Source organism: Copadichromis virginalis, linkage group LG22 (genome assembly GCF_057382275.1).
Source record: "Copadichromis virginalis isolate Kocher_CV1m ecotype Utaka linkage group LG22, C_Virginalis_male_GT1.1, whole genome shotgun sequence".
NCBI lineage: Eukaryota > Metazoa > Chordata > Actinopteri > Cichliformes > Cichlidae > Copadichromis > Copadichromis virginalis.
This window is the reverse complement of record NC_140638.1, coordinates 1,135,715-1,156,808: the sequence shown is the minus strand read 5'-3', so window position 1 is coordinate 1,156,808 and position 21,094 is coordinate 1,135,715. Positions and strand designations below refer to the sequence as shown.

At 47.7% G+C, this 21,094-nt stretch overlaps 1 protein-coding gene across 1 annotated transcript in view; it reads left to right on the top strand.

Moving 5' to 3' along the window:
* Positions 1–3,316: 3,316 nt before the first annotated feature.
* LOC146682328 (uncharacterized) overlaps positions 3,317–21,094 on the top strand; it is a 42,331-nt gene continuing 24,553 nt past the window's right edge. Inside the window, exons 1-6 of the mRNA XM_085446922.1 lie at positions 3,317–3,320; positions 6,160–6,947; positions 7,662–9,141; positions 9,409–10,112; positions 12,410–12,521; positions 20,251–20,408. Coding sequence (XP_085303048.1) covers positions 3,317–3,320; positions 6,160–6,947; positions 7,662–9,141; positions 9,409–10,112; positions 12,410–12,521; positions 20,251–20,408 — 3,246 coding nt within the window. The remainder of the gene's footprint in view (positions 3,321–6,159; positions 6,948–7,661; positions 9,142–9,408; positions 10,113–12,409; positions 12,522–20,250; positions 20,409–21,094) is intronic.

Genomic DNA, 21,094 nt, shown 5'->3' with positions numbered 1-21,094 from the left:
AATGTGACGTTGTTGTCCCTGGCCTTCTTTCTCTCTCTTTCCCTCCCGCTCTGTTCCTGTGCCCAGTGCAAGCACAAGGCTCACGTGCGGAGTGAAGCGGGAAAAAGTGCAAGAGAGAGGGTGAGAGAAAGAAAAAACAAAACAAAACATGGCTCCCACTAAGGAGCCAGCTTGCGTCGTTCACTTCAAAGACTGCTCTAAGAGCCATTTTGTTCGCGACCGACACATCACTATTCAGTACGTAGCAATGTGGTATATACTGTAACTGCTGTAAGAGAAGCAGGGAACACCCTGGAGAGATCACAGGGTTACAGACACTGAATCTGCGTGTGTGTGTGTGTTTCCTGCTAGGTCCCAGCAAACTACTGAATAAACAGAATATTTGCTCTATTGGCTTAAATCTTTCAAGTCCTAAAACTAAGTAGAACAGAAGCAAAAGTCATGCATTTGATTATAATTTTTTTCTGACATAGTTTGATTAATGTTTTTTTGTTTATTGAAGCTACTGCAGGTCAGAATGAAAACAACTTTTAATTCCACTATTCTTGATCTCATGATACAATACAATACAACTTTATTTATAAAGCACATTTAAAACCGAAGGTACACCAAAGAGCTTTACAACAAGGTTTAAATACAAGATATAAGATAAAAGGCTATAACAGAGTACAAAAAATGATGTTACACTGCTCTCACACAGAGGCGTTGTGAATGCCTTGTTATTCTCAAATATGACTTATGCTGCTGCACAGCCGAAACTTTATATACTGTAAATTGAATAACGTCTGCTTATCTATATTTGTTCTCTAAATAGGTAATAGTACACGTTAGCTGGATCAGCTACATCACTAGCCATTATTAGCTTATTATTATTAGCTTTCTGAGCCACAGTACACTGGTATATCGGTAGCTGCCAGCCAAGGAGCTGATGTACTTTTATTGTCTTACTCTGTGTATATTTTATATTCTGGTATATATTGTGACAGCACAAATACTGCAGATGAAGGACAGAGAAGCTGAAACAGCAAAAAGACAAAAGGAGAGACCGAAAAGAAACAGGTAACAGTGAAGGTAGTCAAAGTTAGAGACTGGAAGGAAAAATGAGGTGAGCAGATGGGGAGTTAGTGAAGTTAGGTGGAACAACATAAAATCACCTCATAAAAATGGGTGAAAAACAATCCCCAAATGATTTTGACAAGCATTTGATGAATGTTTTGTGTGCTTTCCTGTAGCACTCTTAAAATGTCAGTGGACATTTGAAAAAGAACTTATGGATTGATATGAATGGTAGCATTTATTCCGCAGTCACCCGTGTGGCTCCTGGCTGCGGCTAAGGACGTAGAACAGCTCATCTACTAATGGGAAGCTCTGTGGTTTGATCCTCATCTGTTCCAGTCCGCTACATGTCCTTGGGCAAGTTGCTGTCCAATGGATCCATCAAAGAATAAATGTTAGATAGAAAGCACTTGTGCAGAAGAAGTGTCTAAAAAGAGTGCTTGTATGAATGGGTGAATGAGGCAAGTTGTGTAAAGTGCTTTGCCATCTCAGATGGGTTGGCTAGGATAGGATAGGATAGGATAGGATAGGATAGGCTGCCACTACACTGAAATCTATTTTTCTCCTCTCGGAACCAAGAGTAGAATCTGCAGAATAAAGGTAGGGTTTGTATGAACTTGATGTAAAAGAGACTAAAACAATGCTTGGCATTTTACTTGTTTTATGTGCTTTACTACAACTTGTTCCTTAACTTACTTTGGAGTGTTATGATGAGCCTTTTCCTTAAGTTTAGGGTCTACTTTAAAAGCATCAATCCATTAATTTTCCACCGCTTATTCAGGTTTTTGCTGTGGGGCATCAGTCTGAGCAGAGGAACCCGGACTTACCTCTCACCAGCTGGCTGTTCTGGCTGATCAGGAGGAACACAGAGTCGTTCAGATATAATCTCTCCACAAAGTCCTGAGTCTGCCCTGGGAGCTCCTCCCAGTAGGGATCAAGAATATCTCCTAGGTGAGGTGAGCCGCACCTCACCTAGGAGGTGTCCAAAAGGCATTCTATGTCATGGTCCTGGGTCTTTGACTCAGTATTTTGAATTGCAATTCCTTATTCTTAGTTAAGAGTATCCTTAATCTTGCATTCTTTATGGCTGAAGTCTTGTAATTTTCGGATAAGGATTTTGATTTTTTGTTCTCTGTTTGTTTTCTTGTATTTGTGTCAGTGTATTTGTGTCACTGATGTGCCATTCCATACCCTGCCACCTACTGGTTGTTTAATGCTACTATAGATGTATGATGGTTCATTGTACTTATTTTTATTTAACCTGTCATGCATTATAATGAAAACCTCAATCAAGATTTGGCAGTCAGCTGGGTGTTACACACCCAGCTGACTGTTTCAGGAGGACAATAGGAGAAAGGTAATTGGATGGTTAATGCACACACCTTTAACCATGACAATAACTACCATTGCTCCACCTGCACATATTTGCCTGCTCATAAAAGGAGGAGCTCAAATCAGAAAGCACTTTCTTCCACTTCAGAAGACGACATACAAGCAGAGAAGTAATATGTAAGTAATCCTATAAAAAAAGAAATAACTGACATCAACATGTGATATTTAAGGTGAACTGTTTTTGTGTGTTCTTTTTTCCGTCTGTAATCAGTTTAGAATATATTGAGTCACACATGAGTTACTCAACGACGTTCAAAAAATCACTGATAAAATATTAACAAAAATGTATTTATTTATAACTTCTTTGCCTATTTTTTTCTCCTGGAAAGTTTTTTGTTTCAAAAATACTAGGAAGAAAACTTAAGGTGTTTGAGAGAATAATGGTTTACAATATCGCATTCAACATGATGTACAGCATGTCTAACTGAATCATCCCTTTCTCTAATATTCAATGATACTTTGATGACCAATCAACTATAAAGTTTTTTCTGTCATCCATTATTAATACTATGCTTTTCGTTCAAACAAACAGTGTACTGAAACATGTAGACTAATTGTGAAACTATTATGAACTAAAGAAAAGTGAAAAGTTGCAGAAGTATACCGAGAAAGCCCTGGTAGGAAAAATATTTATGACTAGAAAGAATACAAGGGACTTTTAAATGTAAAGTTTCCATCATGAATTAAAAAAGGAATATGCTAGAACTTTAATGTTTAAAGTTTTTAATGAAATAAAATTTTTTATTCTATGGATGGTTAAAGAAAATAAAATTTCTATTGTGGACAGATTATGTTTTTAGGCTCTCTAATACATGTTATCCACATCAATTATCATTTTTAGAGAAGGCAACAGGGAAACACCATCACCATGGGTGAAAAGATTGGTGTCAGATTTCTTCTATTTGTTGGTAAGACAAACGTATATTCATGAGAAACTGTTATATTTAGTTTAATTATCTAACCACATGTAAAAATAACAAAATAGTTTCTACTAAGTCTGCACAGCTACCACACCAATATCAACAACTGCAGCCCCAACAACAACCATAACTGCGGTAACAACTACAGATGCTCCAACAACAACCACAGTGATAGCCACAACTGCTCAAACAACTACAACAGCTGCACCCACAAACACAGCTACCCCCACAACAACCACAGCTGCTCCAACAACAACTACAACTGCTTCATCAACAACCACAACTGTGGCCACAACTGCAGCTGCTCCAACAACAACTACAGCTGTTCCAACAACAGCCACAGCTTCCCCAACAACAACAACAACACCCTCAACCACAGCTGCACCCACAACAACTACAGCTGCTCCAACAACAACCACAGCTTCCTCAACAACAACAACAGCAACAACACCCTCAACCACAGCTGCTCCAACAACAACCACAACTGTGGCCACAACTGCAGCTGCTCCAACAACAACTACAGCTGCTCCAACAACAACCACAGCTGCTCCAACAACAACCACAACTGCACCCACAACAACCACAGCTGCTCCAACAACAACTACAGCTGCTCCAACAACAACTACAACTGCTCCAACCACAACTGCCGCCCTAACAACAGCCACAACTGCACCAACAACAACCACAGCTGCCCCAACAACAACCACAGCTTCCTCAACAACAACAACAGCAACAACACCCTCAACCACAGCTGCTCCAACAACAACCACAACTGTGGCCACAACTGCAGCTGCTCCAACAACAACTACAGCTGCTCCAACAACAACCACAGCTGCTCCAACAACAACCACAACTGCACCCACAACAACCACAGCTGCTCCAACAACAACTACAGCTGCTCCAACAACAACTACAACTGCTCCAACCACAACTGCCGCCCTAACAACAGCCACAACTGCACCAACAACAACCACAGCTGCTCCAACAACAACCACAGCTTCCTCAACAACAACAACAACAACAACAACTCCCTCAATCACAGCTGCTCCAACAACAACTACAGCTGCCCCAACAACAACCACAGCTTCCTCAACAACAACAACAACAACAACTCCCTCAACCACAGCTGCTCCAACAACAACCTCAGCTGCTCCAACAACAACTACAGCTGTTCCAACAACAACCACAACTGTCTCCCCAACAACTACCACAATTGCACCCACAACAAACACAGCTGCTCAAACAACTACTACAGCTGCTCCAACAACAACCACAGCTTCCCCAAAAACAACAACAACACCCTCAACCACAGCTGCAACCACAACAACCACAGCTGCTCCAACAACAACTACAGCTGCTCCAACAACAACCACAACTGCACCCTCAACAACAACAACTACACCCACAACAACCACATCTTCTCCAACAACAACTACAGCTGCTCCAACAACAACCACAGCTTCCCCAACAGCAACAACAACAACAACTGCACCCTCAACTACAGGTGCTCCAACAACAACAACCGCTGCTCCAACACCCACAACCACAGCTGCTCCAACAACAACTACAGCTGCTCCAACAACAACTACAACTGCTCCAACCACAACTGCCGCCCTAACAACAGCCACAACTGCACCAACAACAACCACAGCTGCCCCAACAACAACCACAGCTTCCTCAACAACAACAACAACAACAACTCCCTCAACCACAGCTGCTCCAACAACAACCTCAGCTGCTCCAACAACAACTACAGCTGTTCCAACAACAACCACAACTGTCTCCCCAACAACTACCACAATTGCACCCACAACAACCACAGCTGCTCCAACACCAACCACAGCTTCCCCAACAACAACAACACCCTCAACCACAGCTGCACCCACAACAAGTACAGCTGCTCCAACAACAACCACAGCTTTGCCACCACCAACAACAACTACACCCTCAACCACAGCTGCACCCACAACAACCACAGCTGCTCCAACAACCACTACAGCTGCTCCAACAACAACCACAACTGCTCTAACAACAACCACAACTGTGGCCACAACTGCAGCTGCTCCAACAACAACTACAGCTGCTCCAACAACAACCACAACTGTGGCCACAACTGCAGCTGCTCCAACAACAACTACAGCTGCTCCAACAACAACCACAACTGCTCCAACAACAACCACAACTGAGGCCACAACAACCACAGCTTCGCCAACAACAACTACAGCTGCCCCAACAACAACCACAGCTTCCTCAACAAACACAGCTGCTCAAACAACTACTACAGCTGCTCCAACAACAACCACAGCTTCCCCAACAACTACAACAACACCCTCAACCACAGCTGCAACCACAACAACCACAGCTGCTCCAACAACCACTACAGCTGCTCCAACAACAACCACAACTGCTCTAACAACAACCACAACTGTGGCCACAACTGCAGCTGCTCCAACAACAACTACAGCTGCTCAAACAACAACCACAGCTTCCCCAACAACAACAACAACACCCTCAACCATAGCTGCAACCACAACAACCACAGCTGCTCCAACAACAACTACAGCTGCCCCAACAACAACCACAACTGCTCCAACAACAACCACAACTGAGGCCACAACAACCACAGCTGCTCCAACACCAACCACAGCTGCTCCAACAACAACCACAACTGCTCCAACAACAACCACAACTGAGGCCACAACAACCACAGCTGCTCCAACACCAACCACAGCTGTTCCAACAACAACCACAGCTTCCTCAACAACAACAACAACAACACCCTCAACCACAGCTGCACCCACAACAACTACAGCTGCTCCAACAACAACCACAACTGCTCCAACAACAACCACAACTGTCTCCCCAACAACTACCACAATTGCACCCACAACAAACACAGCTGCTCCAACAACAACAACAACTGTGGCCACAACTGCAGCTGCTCCAACAACAACTACAGCTGCTCCAACAACAACCACAACTGAGGCCACAACAACCACAGCTTCGCCAACAACAACTACAGCTGCCCCAACAACAACCACAGCTTCCTCAACAACAAAAACAACAACACCCTCAACCACAGCTGCTCCAACAACAACCACAGCTGCTCCAACAACTACCACAACTGCACCCACAACAACCACAGCTGCTCCAACAACAACTACAACTGCTCCAACAACAACCACAACTGAGGCCACAACAACCACAGCTGCTCCAACACCAACCACAGCTTCCCGAACAACAACAACAACAACACCTTCAACCACAGCTGCACCCACAACAACTACAGCTGCTCCAACAACAACCACAACTGTCTCCCCAACAACTACCACAATTGCACCCACAACAAACACAGCTGCTCAAACAACTACTACAGCTGCTCCAACAACAACCACAGCTTCCCCAACAACTACAACAACACCCTCAACCACAGCTGCAACCACAACAACCACAGCTGCTCCAACAACAACTACAGCTGTTCCAACAACAACCACAGCTTCCTCAACAACAACAACAACAACACCTTCAACCACAGCTGCACCCACAACAACTACAGCTGCTCCAACAACAACCACAACTGTCTCCCCAACAACTACCACAATTGCACCCACAACAAACACAGCTGCTCAAACAACTACTACAGCTGCTCCAACAACAACCACAGCTTCCCCAACAACTACAACAACACCCTCAACCACAGCTGCAACCACAACAACCACAGCTGCTCCAACAACCACTACAGCTGCTCCAACAACAACCACAACTGCTCTAACAACAACCACAACTGTGGCCACAACTGCAGCTGCTCCAACAACAACTACAGCTGCTCCAACAACAACCACAGCTTCCCCAACAACAACAACAACAACACCCTCAACCATAGCTGCAACCACAACAACCACAGCTGCTCCAACAACAACTACAGCTGCCCCAACAGCTTCCTCAACAACAAAAACAACAACACCTTCAACCACAGCTGCTCCAACAACAACAACAACTGTGGCCACAACTGCAGCTGCTCCAACAACAACTACAGCTGCTCCAACAACAACCACAGCTGCACCCACAACAACCACAGCTGCTCCAACAACAACTACAGCTGCTCCAACAACAACCACAACTGCTCCAACAACAACCACAACTGTCTCCCCAACAACTACCACAATTGCACCCACAACAAACACAGCTGCTCCAACAACAACAACAACTGTGGCCACAACTGCAGCTGCTCCAACAACAACTACAGCTGCTCCAACAACAACCACAACTGCTCCAACAACAACCACAACTGAGGCCACAACAACCACAGCTTCGCCAACAACAACTACAGCTGCCCCAACAACAACCACAGCTGCACCCACAACAACCACAGCTGCTCCAACAACAACCACAGCTGCACCCACAACAACCACAGCTGCTCCAACAACAACTACAGCTGCTCCAACAACAACCACAACTGCTCCAACAACAACCACAACTGTCTCCCCAACAACTACCACAATTGCACCCACAACAACCACAGCTTCGCCAACAACAACTACAGCTGCCCCAACAACAACCACAGCTTCCTCAACAACAAAAACAACAACACCCTCAACCACAGCTGCTCCAACAACAACCACAGCTGCTCCAACAACTACCACAACTGCACCCACAACAACCACAGCTGCTCCAACAACAACTACAACTGCTCCAACAACAACCACAACTGAGGCCACAACAACCACAGCTGCTCCAACACCAACCACAGCTTCCCCAACAACAACCACAGCTGCTCCAACAACAACCACAGCTTCCTCAACAACAACAACAACAACACCCTCAACCACAGCTGCACCCACAACAACTACAGCTGCTCCAACAACAACCACAGCTGCACCCACAACAACCACAGCTGCTCCAACAACAACTACAGCTGCTCCAACAACAACCACAACTGCTCCAACAACAACCACAACTGTCTCCCCAACAACTACCACAATTGCACCCACAACAAACACAGCTGCTGAAACAACTACTACAGCTGCTCCAACAACAACCACAGCTTCCCCAACAACTACAACAACACCCTCAACCACAGCTGCAACCACAACAACCACAGCTGCTCCAACAACCACTACAGCTGCTCCAACAACAACCACAACTGCTCTAACAACAACCACAACTGTGGCCACAACTGCAGCTGCTCCAACAACAACTACAGCTGCTCCAACAACAACCACAGCTTCCCCAACAACAACAACAACACCCTCAACCATAGCTGCAACCACAACAACCACAGCTGCTCCAACAACAACTACAGCTGCCCCAACAGCTTCCTCAACAACAAAAACAACAACACCTTCAACCACAGCTGCTCCAACAACAACAACAACTACAGCTGCTCCAACAACAACCACAGCTTCCCCAACAACAACAACAACTACACCATCAACTACAGGTGCTCCAACAACAACTACAGCTGTTCCAACAACAACCACAACTGCCGCCCCAACAACTACCACAACTGCACCCACAACAACCACAGCTGCTCCAACAACAACCACAGCTGCACCCACAACAACCACAGCTGCTCCAACAACAACTACAGCTGCTCCAACAACAACCACTACTGTGGCCACAACTGCAGCTGCTAGAACAACAACCACAGCTTCCCCAAAAACAACAACAACACCCTCAACCACAGCTGCAACCACAACAACCACAGCTGCTCCAACAACAACCACAGCTTCCTCAACAGCAACAACAACAACAACTGCACCCTCAACTACAGGTGCTCTAACAACAACCACAACTGTGGCCACAACTGCAGCTGCTCCAACAACAACTACAGCTGCTCCAACAACAACCACAGCTTCCTCAACAGCAACAACAACAACAACTGCACCCTCAACTACAGGTGCTCTAACAACAACCACAACTGTGGCCACAACTGCAGCTGCTCCAACAACAACTACAGCTGCCCCAACAACAACCACAGCTGCTCGAACAACAACTACAGCTGTTCCAACAACAACCACAACTGTGGCCACAACTGCAGCTGCTCCAACAACAACCGCAGCTGCTCCCACAACAACCACAGCTGCCCCAACAACAACCACAGCTTCCTCAACAGCAACAACAACAACAACTGCACCCTCAACTACAGGTGCTCCAACAACAACCACAACAACCACAACAACCACAGCTTCGCCAACAACAACTACAGCTGCTCAAACAACAACTACAGCTGCCCCAACAACAACCACAGCTTCCTCAACAACAAAAACAACAACACCTTCAACCACAGCTGCTCCAACAACAACAACAACTGTGGCCACAACTGTAGCTGCTCCAACAACAACTACAGCTGCTCCAACAACAACCACAACTGCTCCAACAACAACCACAACTGAGGCCACAACAACCACAGCTTTGCCACCACCAACAACAACAACACCCTCAACCACAGCTGCTCCAACAACAACTACAGCTGCTCCAACAACAACTACAGCTGCTCCAACAACAACTACAGCTGCCCCAACAACAACCACAGCTTCCTCAACAACAAAAACAACAACACCTTCAACCACAGCTGCTCCAACAACAACAACAACTGTGGCCACAACTGCAGCTGCTCCAACAACAACTACAGCTGCTCCAACAACAACCACAGCTTCCTCAACAACAACAACAACAACAACAACAACTCCCTCAACCACAGCTGCTCCAACAACAACTACAGCTGCCCCAACAACAACCACAGCTACTCCAACAACAACTACAGCTGTTCCAACAACAACCACAACTGTGGCCACAACTGCAGCTGCTCCAACAACAACTACAGCTGCTCCCACAACAACCACAGCTGCCCCAACAACAACCACAGCTTCCTCAACAGCAACAACAACAACAACTGCACCCTCAACTACAGGTGCTCCAACAACAACCACAACAACCACAACAACTACAACTGCTCCAACAACAACCACAACTGAGGCCACAACAACCACAGCTTCGCCAACAACAACTACAGCTGCTCAAACACCAACCACAGCTTTGCCACCAACAACAACAACACCCTCAACCACAGCTGCTCCAACAACAACTACAGCTGCTCCAACAACAATTACAGCTGCCCCAACAACAACCACAGCTTCCTCAACAACAAAAACAACAACACCTTCAACCACAGCTGCTCCAACAACAACAACAACTGTGGCCACAACTGTAGCTGCTCCAACAACAACTACAGCTGATCCAACAACAACCACAACTGCTCCAACAACAACCACAACTGAGGCCACAATAACCACAGCTTCGCCAACAACAACTACAGCTGCTCAAACAACAACCACAGCTTTGCCACCAACAACAACAACAACACCCTCAACCACAGCTGCTCCAACAACAACTACAGCTGCTCCAACAACAACTACAACTGCTCCAACCACAACTGCCGCCCTAACAACAGCCACAACTGCACCAACAACAACCACAGCTGCTCCAACAACTACCAAAACTGCACCCACTATAACCACAGCTGCTCCAACAACAACCACAACTGCACCCTCAACTACAGGTGCTCCAACAACAGCCACAGCTGCTACAACAACAACCACAGCTGCTCCAAAAACAACTACAGCTGTTCCAACAACAACCACAACTGTGGCCACAACCACAGCTGCTCCAACAACAACTACAGCTGCTACAACAACAACCACAACTGCTCCAACAACAACCACAACTGAGGCCACAACAACCACAGCTTCGCCAACAACAACTACAGCTGCCCCAACAACAACCACAGCTTCCTCAACAACAAAAACAACAACACCCTCAACCACAGCTGCTCCAACAACAACAACAACAACTGTGGCCACAACTGCAGCTGCTCCAACAACAACTACAGCTGCTCCAACAACAACCACAACTGCTCCAACAACAACCACAACTGAGGCCACAACAACCACAGCTTCGCCAACAACAACTACAGCTGCCCCAACAACAACCACAGCTTCCTCAACAACAAAAACAACAACACCCTCAACCACAGCTGCTCCAACAACAACCACAGCTGCTCCAACAACTACCACAACTGCACCCACAACAACCACAGCTGCTCCAACAACAACTACAACTGCTCCAACAACAACCACAACTGAGGCCACAACAACCACAACTTTGGCCACAACTGCAGCTGCTCCAACAACAACCACAGCTGCTTCTACAACAACCACAACTGTGGCCACAACTGCAGCTGTTCCAACAACAACTACATCTGTTCCAACAACAACCACAACTGTCTCCCCAACAACTACCACAATTGCACCCACAACAAACACAGCTGCTCCAACACCAACCACAGCTTCCCCAACAACAACAACACCCTCAACCACAGCTGCTCCAACAACAACTACAGCTGCTCCAACAAGAACCACAGCTTCCCCAACAGCAACAACAACTACAACTGCACCCTCAACTACAGGTGCTCCAACAACAACAACTGCTGCTCCAACAACCACAACCACAACTGTACCAACCACAACTGCCGCCCTAACAACAGCCACAACTGTACCAACAACAACCACAGCTGCCCCAACAACAGCCACAGCTGCTACAACAACAACTACAGCTGCTCCAACAAGAACCACAGCTTCCCCAACAGCAACAACAACTACAACTGCACCCTCAACTACAGGTGCTCCAACAACAACTACAGCTTTTCCAACAACAACCACCACTATCGCCCCAACAACTACCACAACTGCACCCACAACAACCATAGCTGCTCCAACAACAACTACAGCTGCTCCAACAACAACCACAGCTTCCCCAACAGCAACCACAGCTTCCCCAACAACAACAACAACAACTGCACCCACAACCACAGCTGCACCCACAACAACTACAGCTGCTCCAACAACTACCAAAACTGCACCCACTATAACCACAGCTGCTCCAACAACAACCACAACTGCACCCACAATAACCACAACTGCTCCAACAACAACAACTGCACCCTCAAGTACAGGTGCTCCAACAACTACAGCTGTTCCAAGAACAACCCCAGCTTCTCCAACAACAACAACCGCTGCTCCAACAACCACAACCACAACTGCGCCAACCACAACTGCGGCCTCAACCAAAAATGCTCCAACAACAACTACAGCTGCTCCAACAAGAACCACAGCTTCCCCAACAGCAACAACAACTACAACTGCACCCTCAACTACAGCTGCTCCAACAAGAACCACAGCTTCCCCAACAGCAACAACAACTACAACTGCACCCTCAACTACAGGTGCTCCAACAACAACAACTGCTGCTCCAACAACCACAACCACAACTGTACCAACCACAACTGCCGCCCTAACAACAGCCACAACTGCACCAACAACAACCACAGCTGCCCCAACAACAGCCACAGCTGCTACAACAACAACTGCAGCTGCTCCAACAACAACTACAACTGCGGCCACAACTGCAGCTGCTCCAACAACAACCACAGCTGCTTCTACAACAACCACAACTGTGGCCACAACTGCAGCTGTTCCAACAACAACTACAGCTGCTCCAACAACAACCACAGCTTCCCCAACAACAACAACAACTACACCATCAACTACAGGTGCTCCAACAACAACTACAGCTGTTCCAACAACAACCACAACTGCCGCCCCAACAACTACCACAACTGCACCAACAACAACCACAGCTGCTCCAACAACAACTACAGCTGCTCCAACAACAACCACAACCGTTGCCCAAACAACAAGAACCACAACTGTTGCCCCAACAATCACAACTGCGGCCTCAACCACAGTTGCTCCAACAACAACCACAGCTGCTCCAACAACTACCACAACTGCACCCACAACAACCACAGCTGCTCCAACAACAACCACAACTGCCTCCCCAACAACAACCACAACTGCACCCTCAAGTACAGGTGCTCCAACAACTACAGCTGTTCCAAGAACAACCACAACTGTCGCCACAACAACTACTACAACTGCACCCACAACAACCACAGCTGCTCCAACAACAACCACAGCTGCTCCAACAACAACTACCACAATTGCACCCACAACAAACACAGCTGCTCCAACAACAACTACAGCTGCTCCAACAACAACCAAAACTGCACCCACTATAACCACAGCTGCTCCAACAACAACCACAACTGCACCCACAACAACCACAGCTGCTCCAACAACAAACACAGCTGCTCCAACAACAACCACAGCTTCCCCAACAACAACAACAACAACTGCACCCACAACCACAGCTGCACCCACAACAACTACAGCTGCTCCAACAACAACCACAACTGTGGCCACAACTGCAGCTGCTCCAACAACAACTACAACTGCGGCCACAACTACAGCTGCTCCAACAACAACCACAGCTTCCTCAAAAACAACAACAACAACAACAACTCCCTCAACCACAGCTGCTCCAATAACAACTACAGCTGCTCCAACACCAACCACAGCTTCCCCAACAACAACAACACCCTCAACCACAGCTGCACCCACAACAAGTACAGCTGCTCCAACAACAACCACAGCTTTGCCACCACCAACAACAACTACACCCTCAACCACAGCTGCACCCACAACAACCACAGCTGCTCCAACAACCACTACAGCTGCTCCAACAACAACCACAACTGCTCTAACAACAACCACAACTGTGGCCACAACTGCAGCTGCTCCAACAACAACTACAGCTGCTCCAACAACAACCACAACTGTGGCCACAACTGCAGCTGCTCCAACAACAACTACAGCTGCTCCAACAACAACCACAACTGCTCCAACAACAACCACAACTGAGGCCACAACAACCACAGCTTCGCCAACAACAACTACAGCTGCCCCAACAACAACCACAGCTTCCTCAACAAACACAGCTGCTCAAACAACTACTACAGCTGCTCCAACAACAACCACAGCTTCCCCAACAACTACAACAACACCCTCAACCACAGCTGCAACCACAACAACCACAGCTGCTCCAACAACCACTACAGCTGCTCCAACAACAACCACAACTGCTCTAACAACAACCACAACTGTGGCCACAACTGCAGCTGCTCCAACAACAACTACAGCTGCTCAAACAACAACCACAGCTTCCCCAACAACAACAACAACACCCTCAACCATAGCTGCAACCACAACAACCACAGCTGCTCCAACAACAACTACAGCTGCCCCAACAGCTTCCTCAACAACAAAAACAACAACACCTTCAACCACAGCTGCTCCAACAACAACAACAACTGTGGCCACAACTGCAGCTGCTCCAACAACAACTACAGCTGCTCCAACAACAACCACAACTGCTCCAACAACAACCACAACTGAGGCCACAACAACCACAGCTGCTCCAACACCAACCACAGCTGTTCCAACAACAACCACAGCTTCCTCAACAACAACAACAACAACACCCTCAACCACAGCTGCACCCACAACAACTACAGCTGCTCCAACAACAACCACAACTGCTCCAACAACAACCACAACTGTCTCCCCAACAACTACCACAATTGCACCCACAACAAACACAGCTGCTCCAACAACAACAACAACTGTGGCCACAACTGCAGCTGCTCCAACAACAACCACAACTGAGGCCACAACAACCACAGCTTCGCCAACAACAACTACAGCTGCCCCAACAACAACCACAGCTTCCTCAACAACAAAAACAACAACACCCTCAACCACAGCTGCTCCAACAACAACCACAGCTGCTCCAACAACTACCACAACTGCACCCACAACAACCACAGCTGCTCCAACAACAACTACAACTGCTCCAACAACAACCACAACTGAGGCCACAACAACCACAGCTGCTCCAACACCAACCACAGCTTCCCCAACAACAACAACAACAACACCTTCAACCACAGCTGCACCCACAACAACTACAGCTGCTCCAACAACAACCACAACTGTCTCCCCAACAACTACCACAATTGCACCCACAACAAACACAGCTGCTCAAACAACTACTACAGCTGCTCCAACAACAACCACAGCTTCCCCAACAACTACAACAACACCCTCAACCACAGCTGCAACCACAACAACCACAGCTGCTCCAACAACAACTACAGCTGTTCCAACAACAACCACAGCTTCCTCAACAACAACAACAACAACACCTTCAACCACAGCTGCACCCACAACAACTACAGCTGCTCCAACAACAACCACAACTGTCTCCCCAACAACTACCACAATTGCACCCACAACAAACACAGCTGCTCAAACAACTACTACAGCTGCTCCAACAACAACCACAGCTTCCCCAACAACTACAACAACACCCTCAACCACAGCTGCAACCACAACAACCACAGCTGCTCCAACAACCACTACAGCTGCTCCAACAACAACCACAACTGCTCTAACAACAACCACAACTGTGGCCACAACTGCAGCTGCTCCAACAACAACTACAGCTGCTCCAACAACAACCACAGCTTCCCCAACAACAACAACAACAACACCCTCAACCATAGCTGCAACCACAACAACCACAGCTGCTCCAACAACAACTACAGCTGCCCCAACAGCTTCCTCAACAACAAAAACAACAACACCTTCAACCACAGCTGCTCCAACAACAACAACAACTGTGGCCACAACTGCAGCTGCTCCAACAACAACTACAGCTGCTCCAACAACAACCACAGCTGCTCCAACAACAACTACAGCTGCTCCAACAACAACCACAACTGCTCCAACAACAACCACAACTGTCTCCCCAACAACTACCACAATTGCACCCACAACAAACACAGCTGCTCCAACAACAACAACAACTGTGGCCACAACTGCAGCTGCTCCAACAACAACTACAGCTGCTCCAACAACAACCACAACTGCTCCAACAACAACCACAACTGAGGCCACAACAACCACAGCTTCGCCAACAACAACTACAGCTGCCCCAACAACAACCACAGCTGCACCCACAACAACCACAGCTGCTCCAACAACAACCACAGCTGCACCCACAACAACCACAGCTGCTCCAACAACAACCACAGCTGCACCCACAACAACCACAGCTGCTCCAACAACAACTACAGCTGCTCCAACAACAACCACAACTGCTCCAACAACAACCACAACTGTCTCCCCAACAACTACCACAATTGCACCCACAACAACCACAGCTTCGCCAACAACAACTACAGCTGCCCCAACAACAACCACAGCTTCCTCAACAACAAAAACAACAACACCCTCAACCACAGCTGCTCCAACAACAACCACAGCTGCTCCAACAACTACCACAACTGCACCCACAACAACCACAGCTGCTCCAACAACAACTACAACTGCTCCAACAACAACCACAACTGAGGCCACAACAACCACAGCTGCTCCAACACCAACCACAGCTTCCCCAACAACAACCACAGCTGCTCCAACAACAACCACAGCTTCCTCAACAACAACAACAACAACACCCTCAACCACAGCTGCACCCACAACAACTACAGCTGCTCCAACAACAACCACAGCTGCACCCACAACAACCACAGCTGCTCCAACAACAACTACAGCTGCTCCAACAACAACCACAACTGCTCCAACAACAACCACAACTGTCTCCCCAACAACTACCACAATTGCACCCACAACAAACACAGCTGCTGAAACAACTACTACAGCTGCTCCAACAACAACCACAGCTTCCCCAACAACTACAACAACACCCTCAACCACAGCTGCAACCACAACAACCACAGCTGCTCCAACAACCACTACAGCTGCTCCAACAACAACCACAACTGCTCTAACAACAACCACAACTGTGGCCACAACTGCAGCTGCTCCAACAACAACTACAGCTGCTCCAACAACAACCACAGCTTCCCCAACAACAACAACAACACCCTCAACCATAGCTGCAACCACAACAACCACAGCTGCTCCAACAACAACTACAGCTGCCCCAACAGCTTCCTCAACAACAAAAACAACAACACCTTCAACCACAGCTGCTCCAACAACAACAACAACTACAGCTGCTCCAACAACAACCACAGCTTCCCCAACAACAACAACAACTACACCATCAACTACAGGTGCTCCAACAACAACTACAGCTGTTCCAACAACAACCACAACTGCCGCCCCAACAACTACCACAACTGCACCCACAACAACCACAGCTGCTCCAACAACAACCACAGCTGCACCCACAACAACCACAGCTGCTCCAACAACAACTACAGCTGCTCCAACAACAACCACTACTGTGGCCACAACTGCAGCTGCTAGAACAACAACCACAGCTTCCCCAAAAACAACAACAACACCCTCAACCACAGCTGCAACCACAACAACCACAGCTGCTCCAACAACAACCACAGCTTCCTCAACAGCAACAACAACAACAACTGCACCCTCAACTACAGGTGCTCTAACAACAACCACAACTGTGGCCACAACTGCAGCTGCTCCAACAACAACTACAGCTGCTCCAACAACAACCACAGCTTCCTCAACAGCAACAACAACAACAACTGCACCCTCAACTACAGGTGCTCTAACAACAACCACAACTGTGGCCACAACTGCAGCTGCTCCAACAACAACTACAGCTGCCCCAACAACAACCACAGCTGCTCGAACAACAACTACAGCTGTTCCAACAACAACCACAACTGTGGCCACAACTGCAGCTGCTCCAACAACAACCGCAGCTGCTCCCACAACAACCACAGCTGCCCCAACAACAACCACAGCTTCCTCAACAGCAACAACAACAACAACTGCACCCTCAACTACAGGTGCTCCAACAACAACCACAACAACCACAACAACCACAGCTTCGCCAACAACAACTACAGCTGCTCAAACAACAACTACAGCTGCCCCAACAACAACCACAGCTTCCTCAACAACAAAAACAACAACACCTTCAACCACAGCTGCTCCAACAACAACAACAACTGTGGCCACAACTGTAGCTGCTCCAACAACAACTACAGCTGCTCCAACAACAACCACAACTGCTCCAACAACAACCACAACTGAGGCCACAACAACCACAGCTTTGCCACCACCAACAACAACAACACCCTCAACCACAGCTGCTCCAACAACAACTACAGCTGCTCCAACAACAACTACAGCTGCCCCAACAACAACCACAGCTTCCTCAACAACAAAAACAACAACACCTTCAACCACAGCTGCTCCAACAACAACAACAACTGTGGCCACAACTGCAGCTGCTCCAACAACAACTACAGCTGCTCCAACAACAACCACAGCTTCCTCAACAACAACAACAACAACAACAACAACAACTCCCTCAACCACAGCTGCTCCAACAACAACTACAGCTGCCCCAACAACAACCACAGCTACTCCAACAACAACTACAGCTGTTCCAACAACAACCACAACTGTGGCCACAACTGCAGCTGCTCCAACAACAACTACAGCTGCTCCCACAACAACCACAGCTGCCCCAACAACAACCACAGCTTCCTCAACAGCAACAACAACAACAACTGCACCCTCAACTACAGGTGCTCCAACAACAACCACAACAACCACAACAACTACAACTGCTCCAACAACAACCACAACTGAGGCCACAACAACCACAGCTTCGCCAACAACAACTACAGCTGCTCAAACACCAACCACAGCTTTGCCACCAACAACAACAACACCCTCAACCACAGCTGCTCCAACAACAACTACAGCTGCTCCAACAACAATTACAGCTGCCCCAACAACAACCACAGCTTCCTCAACAACAAAAACAACAACACCTTCAACCACAGCTGCTCCAACAACAACAACAACTGTGGCCACAACTGTAGCTGCTCCAACAACAACTACAGCTGCTCCAACAACAACCACAACTGCTCCAACAACAACCACAACTGAGGCCACAATAACCACAGCTTCGCCAACAACAACTACAGCTGCTCAAACAACAACCACAGCTTTGCCACCAACAACAACAACAACACCCTCAACCACAGCTGCTCCAACAACAACTACAGCTGCTCCAACAACAACTACAACTGCTCCAACCACAACTGCCGCCCTAACAACAGCCACAACTGCACCAACAACAACCACAGCTGCTCCAACAACTACCAAAACTGCACCCACTATAACCACAGCTGCTCCAACAACAACCACAACTGCACCCTCAACTACAGGTGCTCCAACAACAGCCACAGCTGCTACAACAACAACCACAGCTGCTCCAAAAACAACTACAGCTGTTCCAACAACAACCACAACTGTGGCCACAACCACAGCTGCTCCAACAACAACTACAGCTGCTACAACAACAACCACAACTGCTCCAACAACAACCACAACTGAGGCCACAACAACCACAGCTTCGCCAACAACAACTACAGCTGCCCCAACAACAACCACAGCTTCCTCAACAACAAAAACAACAACACCCTCAACCACAGCTGCTCCAACAACAACAACAACAACTGTGGCCACAACTGCAGCTGCTCCAACAACAACTACAGCTGCTCCAACAACAACCACAACTGCTCCAACAACAACCACAACTGAGGCCACAACAACCACAGCTTCGCCAACAACAACTACAGCTGCCCCAACAACAACCACAGCTTCCTCAACAACAAAAACAACAACACCCTCAACCACAGCTGCTCCAACAACAACCACAGCTGCTCCAACAACTACCACAACTGCACCCACAACAACCACAGCTGCTCCAACAACAACTACAACTGCTCCAACAACAACCACAACTGAGGCCACAACAACCACAACTTTGGCCACAACTGCAGCTGCTCCAACAACAACCACAGCTGCTTCTACAACAACCACAACTGTGGCCACAACTGCAGCTGTTCCAACAACAACTACATCTGTTCCAACAACAACCACAACTGTCTCCCCAACAACTACCACAATTGCACCCACAACAAACACAGCTGCTCCAACACCAACCACAGCTTCCCCAACAACAACAACACCCTCAACCACAGCTGCTCCAACAACAACTACAGCTGCTCCAACAAGAACCACAGCTTCCCCAACAGCAACAACAACTACAACTGCACCCTCAACTACAGGTGCTCCAACAACAACAACTGCTGCTCCAACAACCACAACCACAACTGTACCAACCACAACTGCCGCCCTAACAACAGCCACAACTGTACCAACAACAACCACAGCTGCCCCAACAACAGCCACAGCTGCTACAACAACAACTACAGCTGCTCCAACAAGAACCACAGCTTCCCCAACAGCAACAACAACTACAACTGCACCCTCAACTACAGGTGCTCCAACAACAACTACAGCTTTTCCAACAACAACCACCACTATCGCCCCAACAACTACCACAACTGCACCCACAACAACCATAGCTGCTCCAACAACAACTACAGCTGCTCCAACAACAACCACAGCTTCCCCAACAGCAACCACAGCTTCCCCAACAACAACAACAACAACTGCACCCACAACCACAGCTGCACCCACAACAACTACAGCTGCTCCAACAACTACCAAAACTGCACCCACTATAACCACAGCTGCTCCAACAACAACCACAACTGCACCCACAATAACCACAACTGCTCCAACAACAACAACTGCACCCTCAAGTACAGGTGCTCCAACAACTACAGCTGTTCCAAGAACAACCCCAGCTTCTCCAACAACAACAACCGCTGCTCCAAC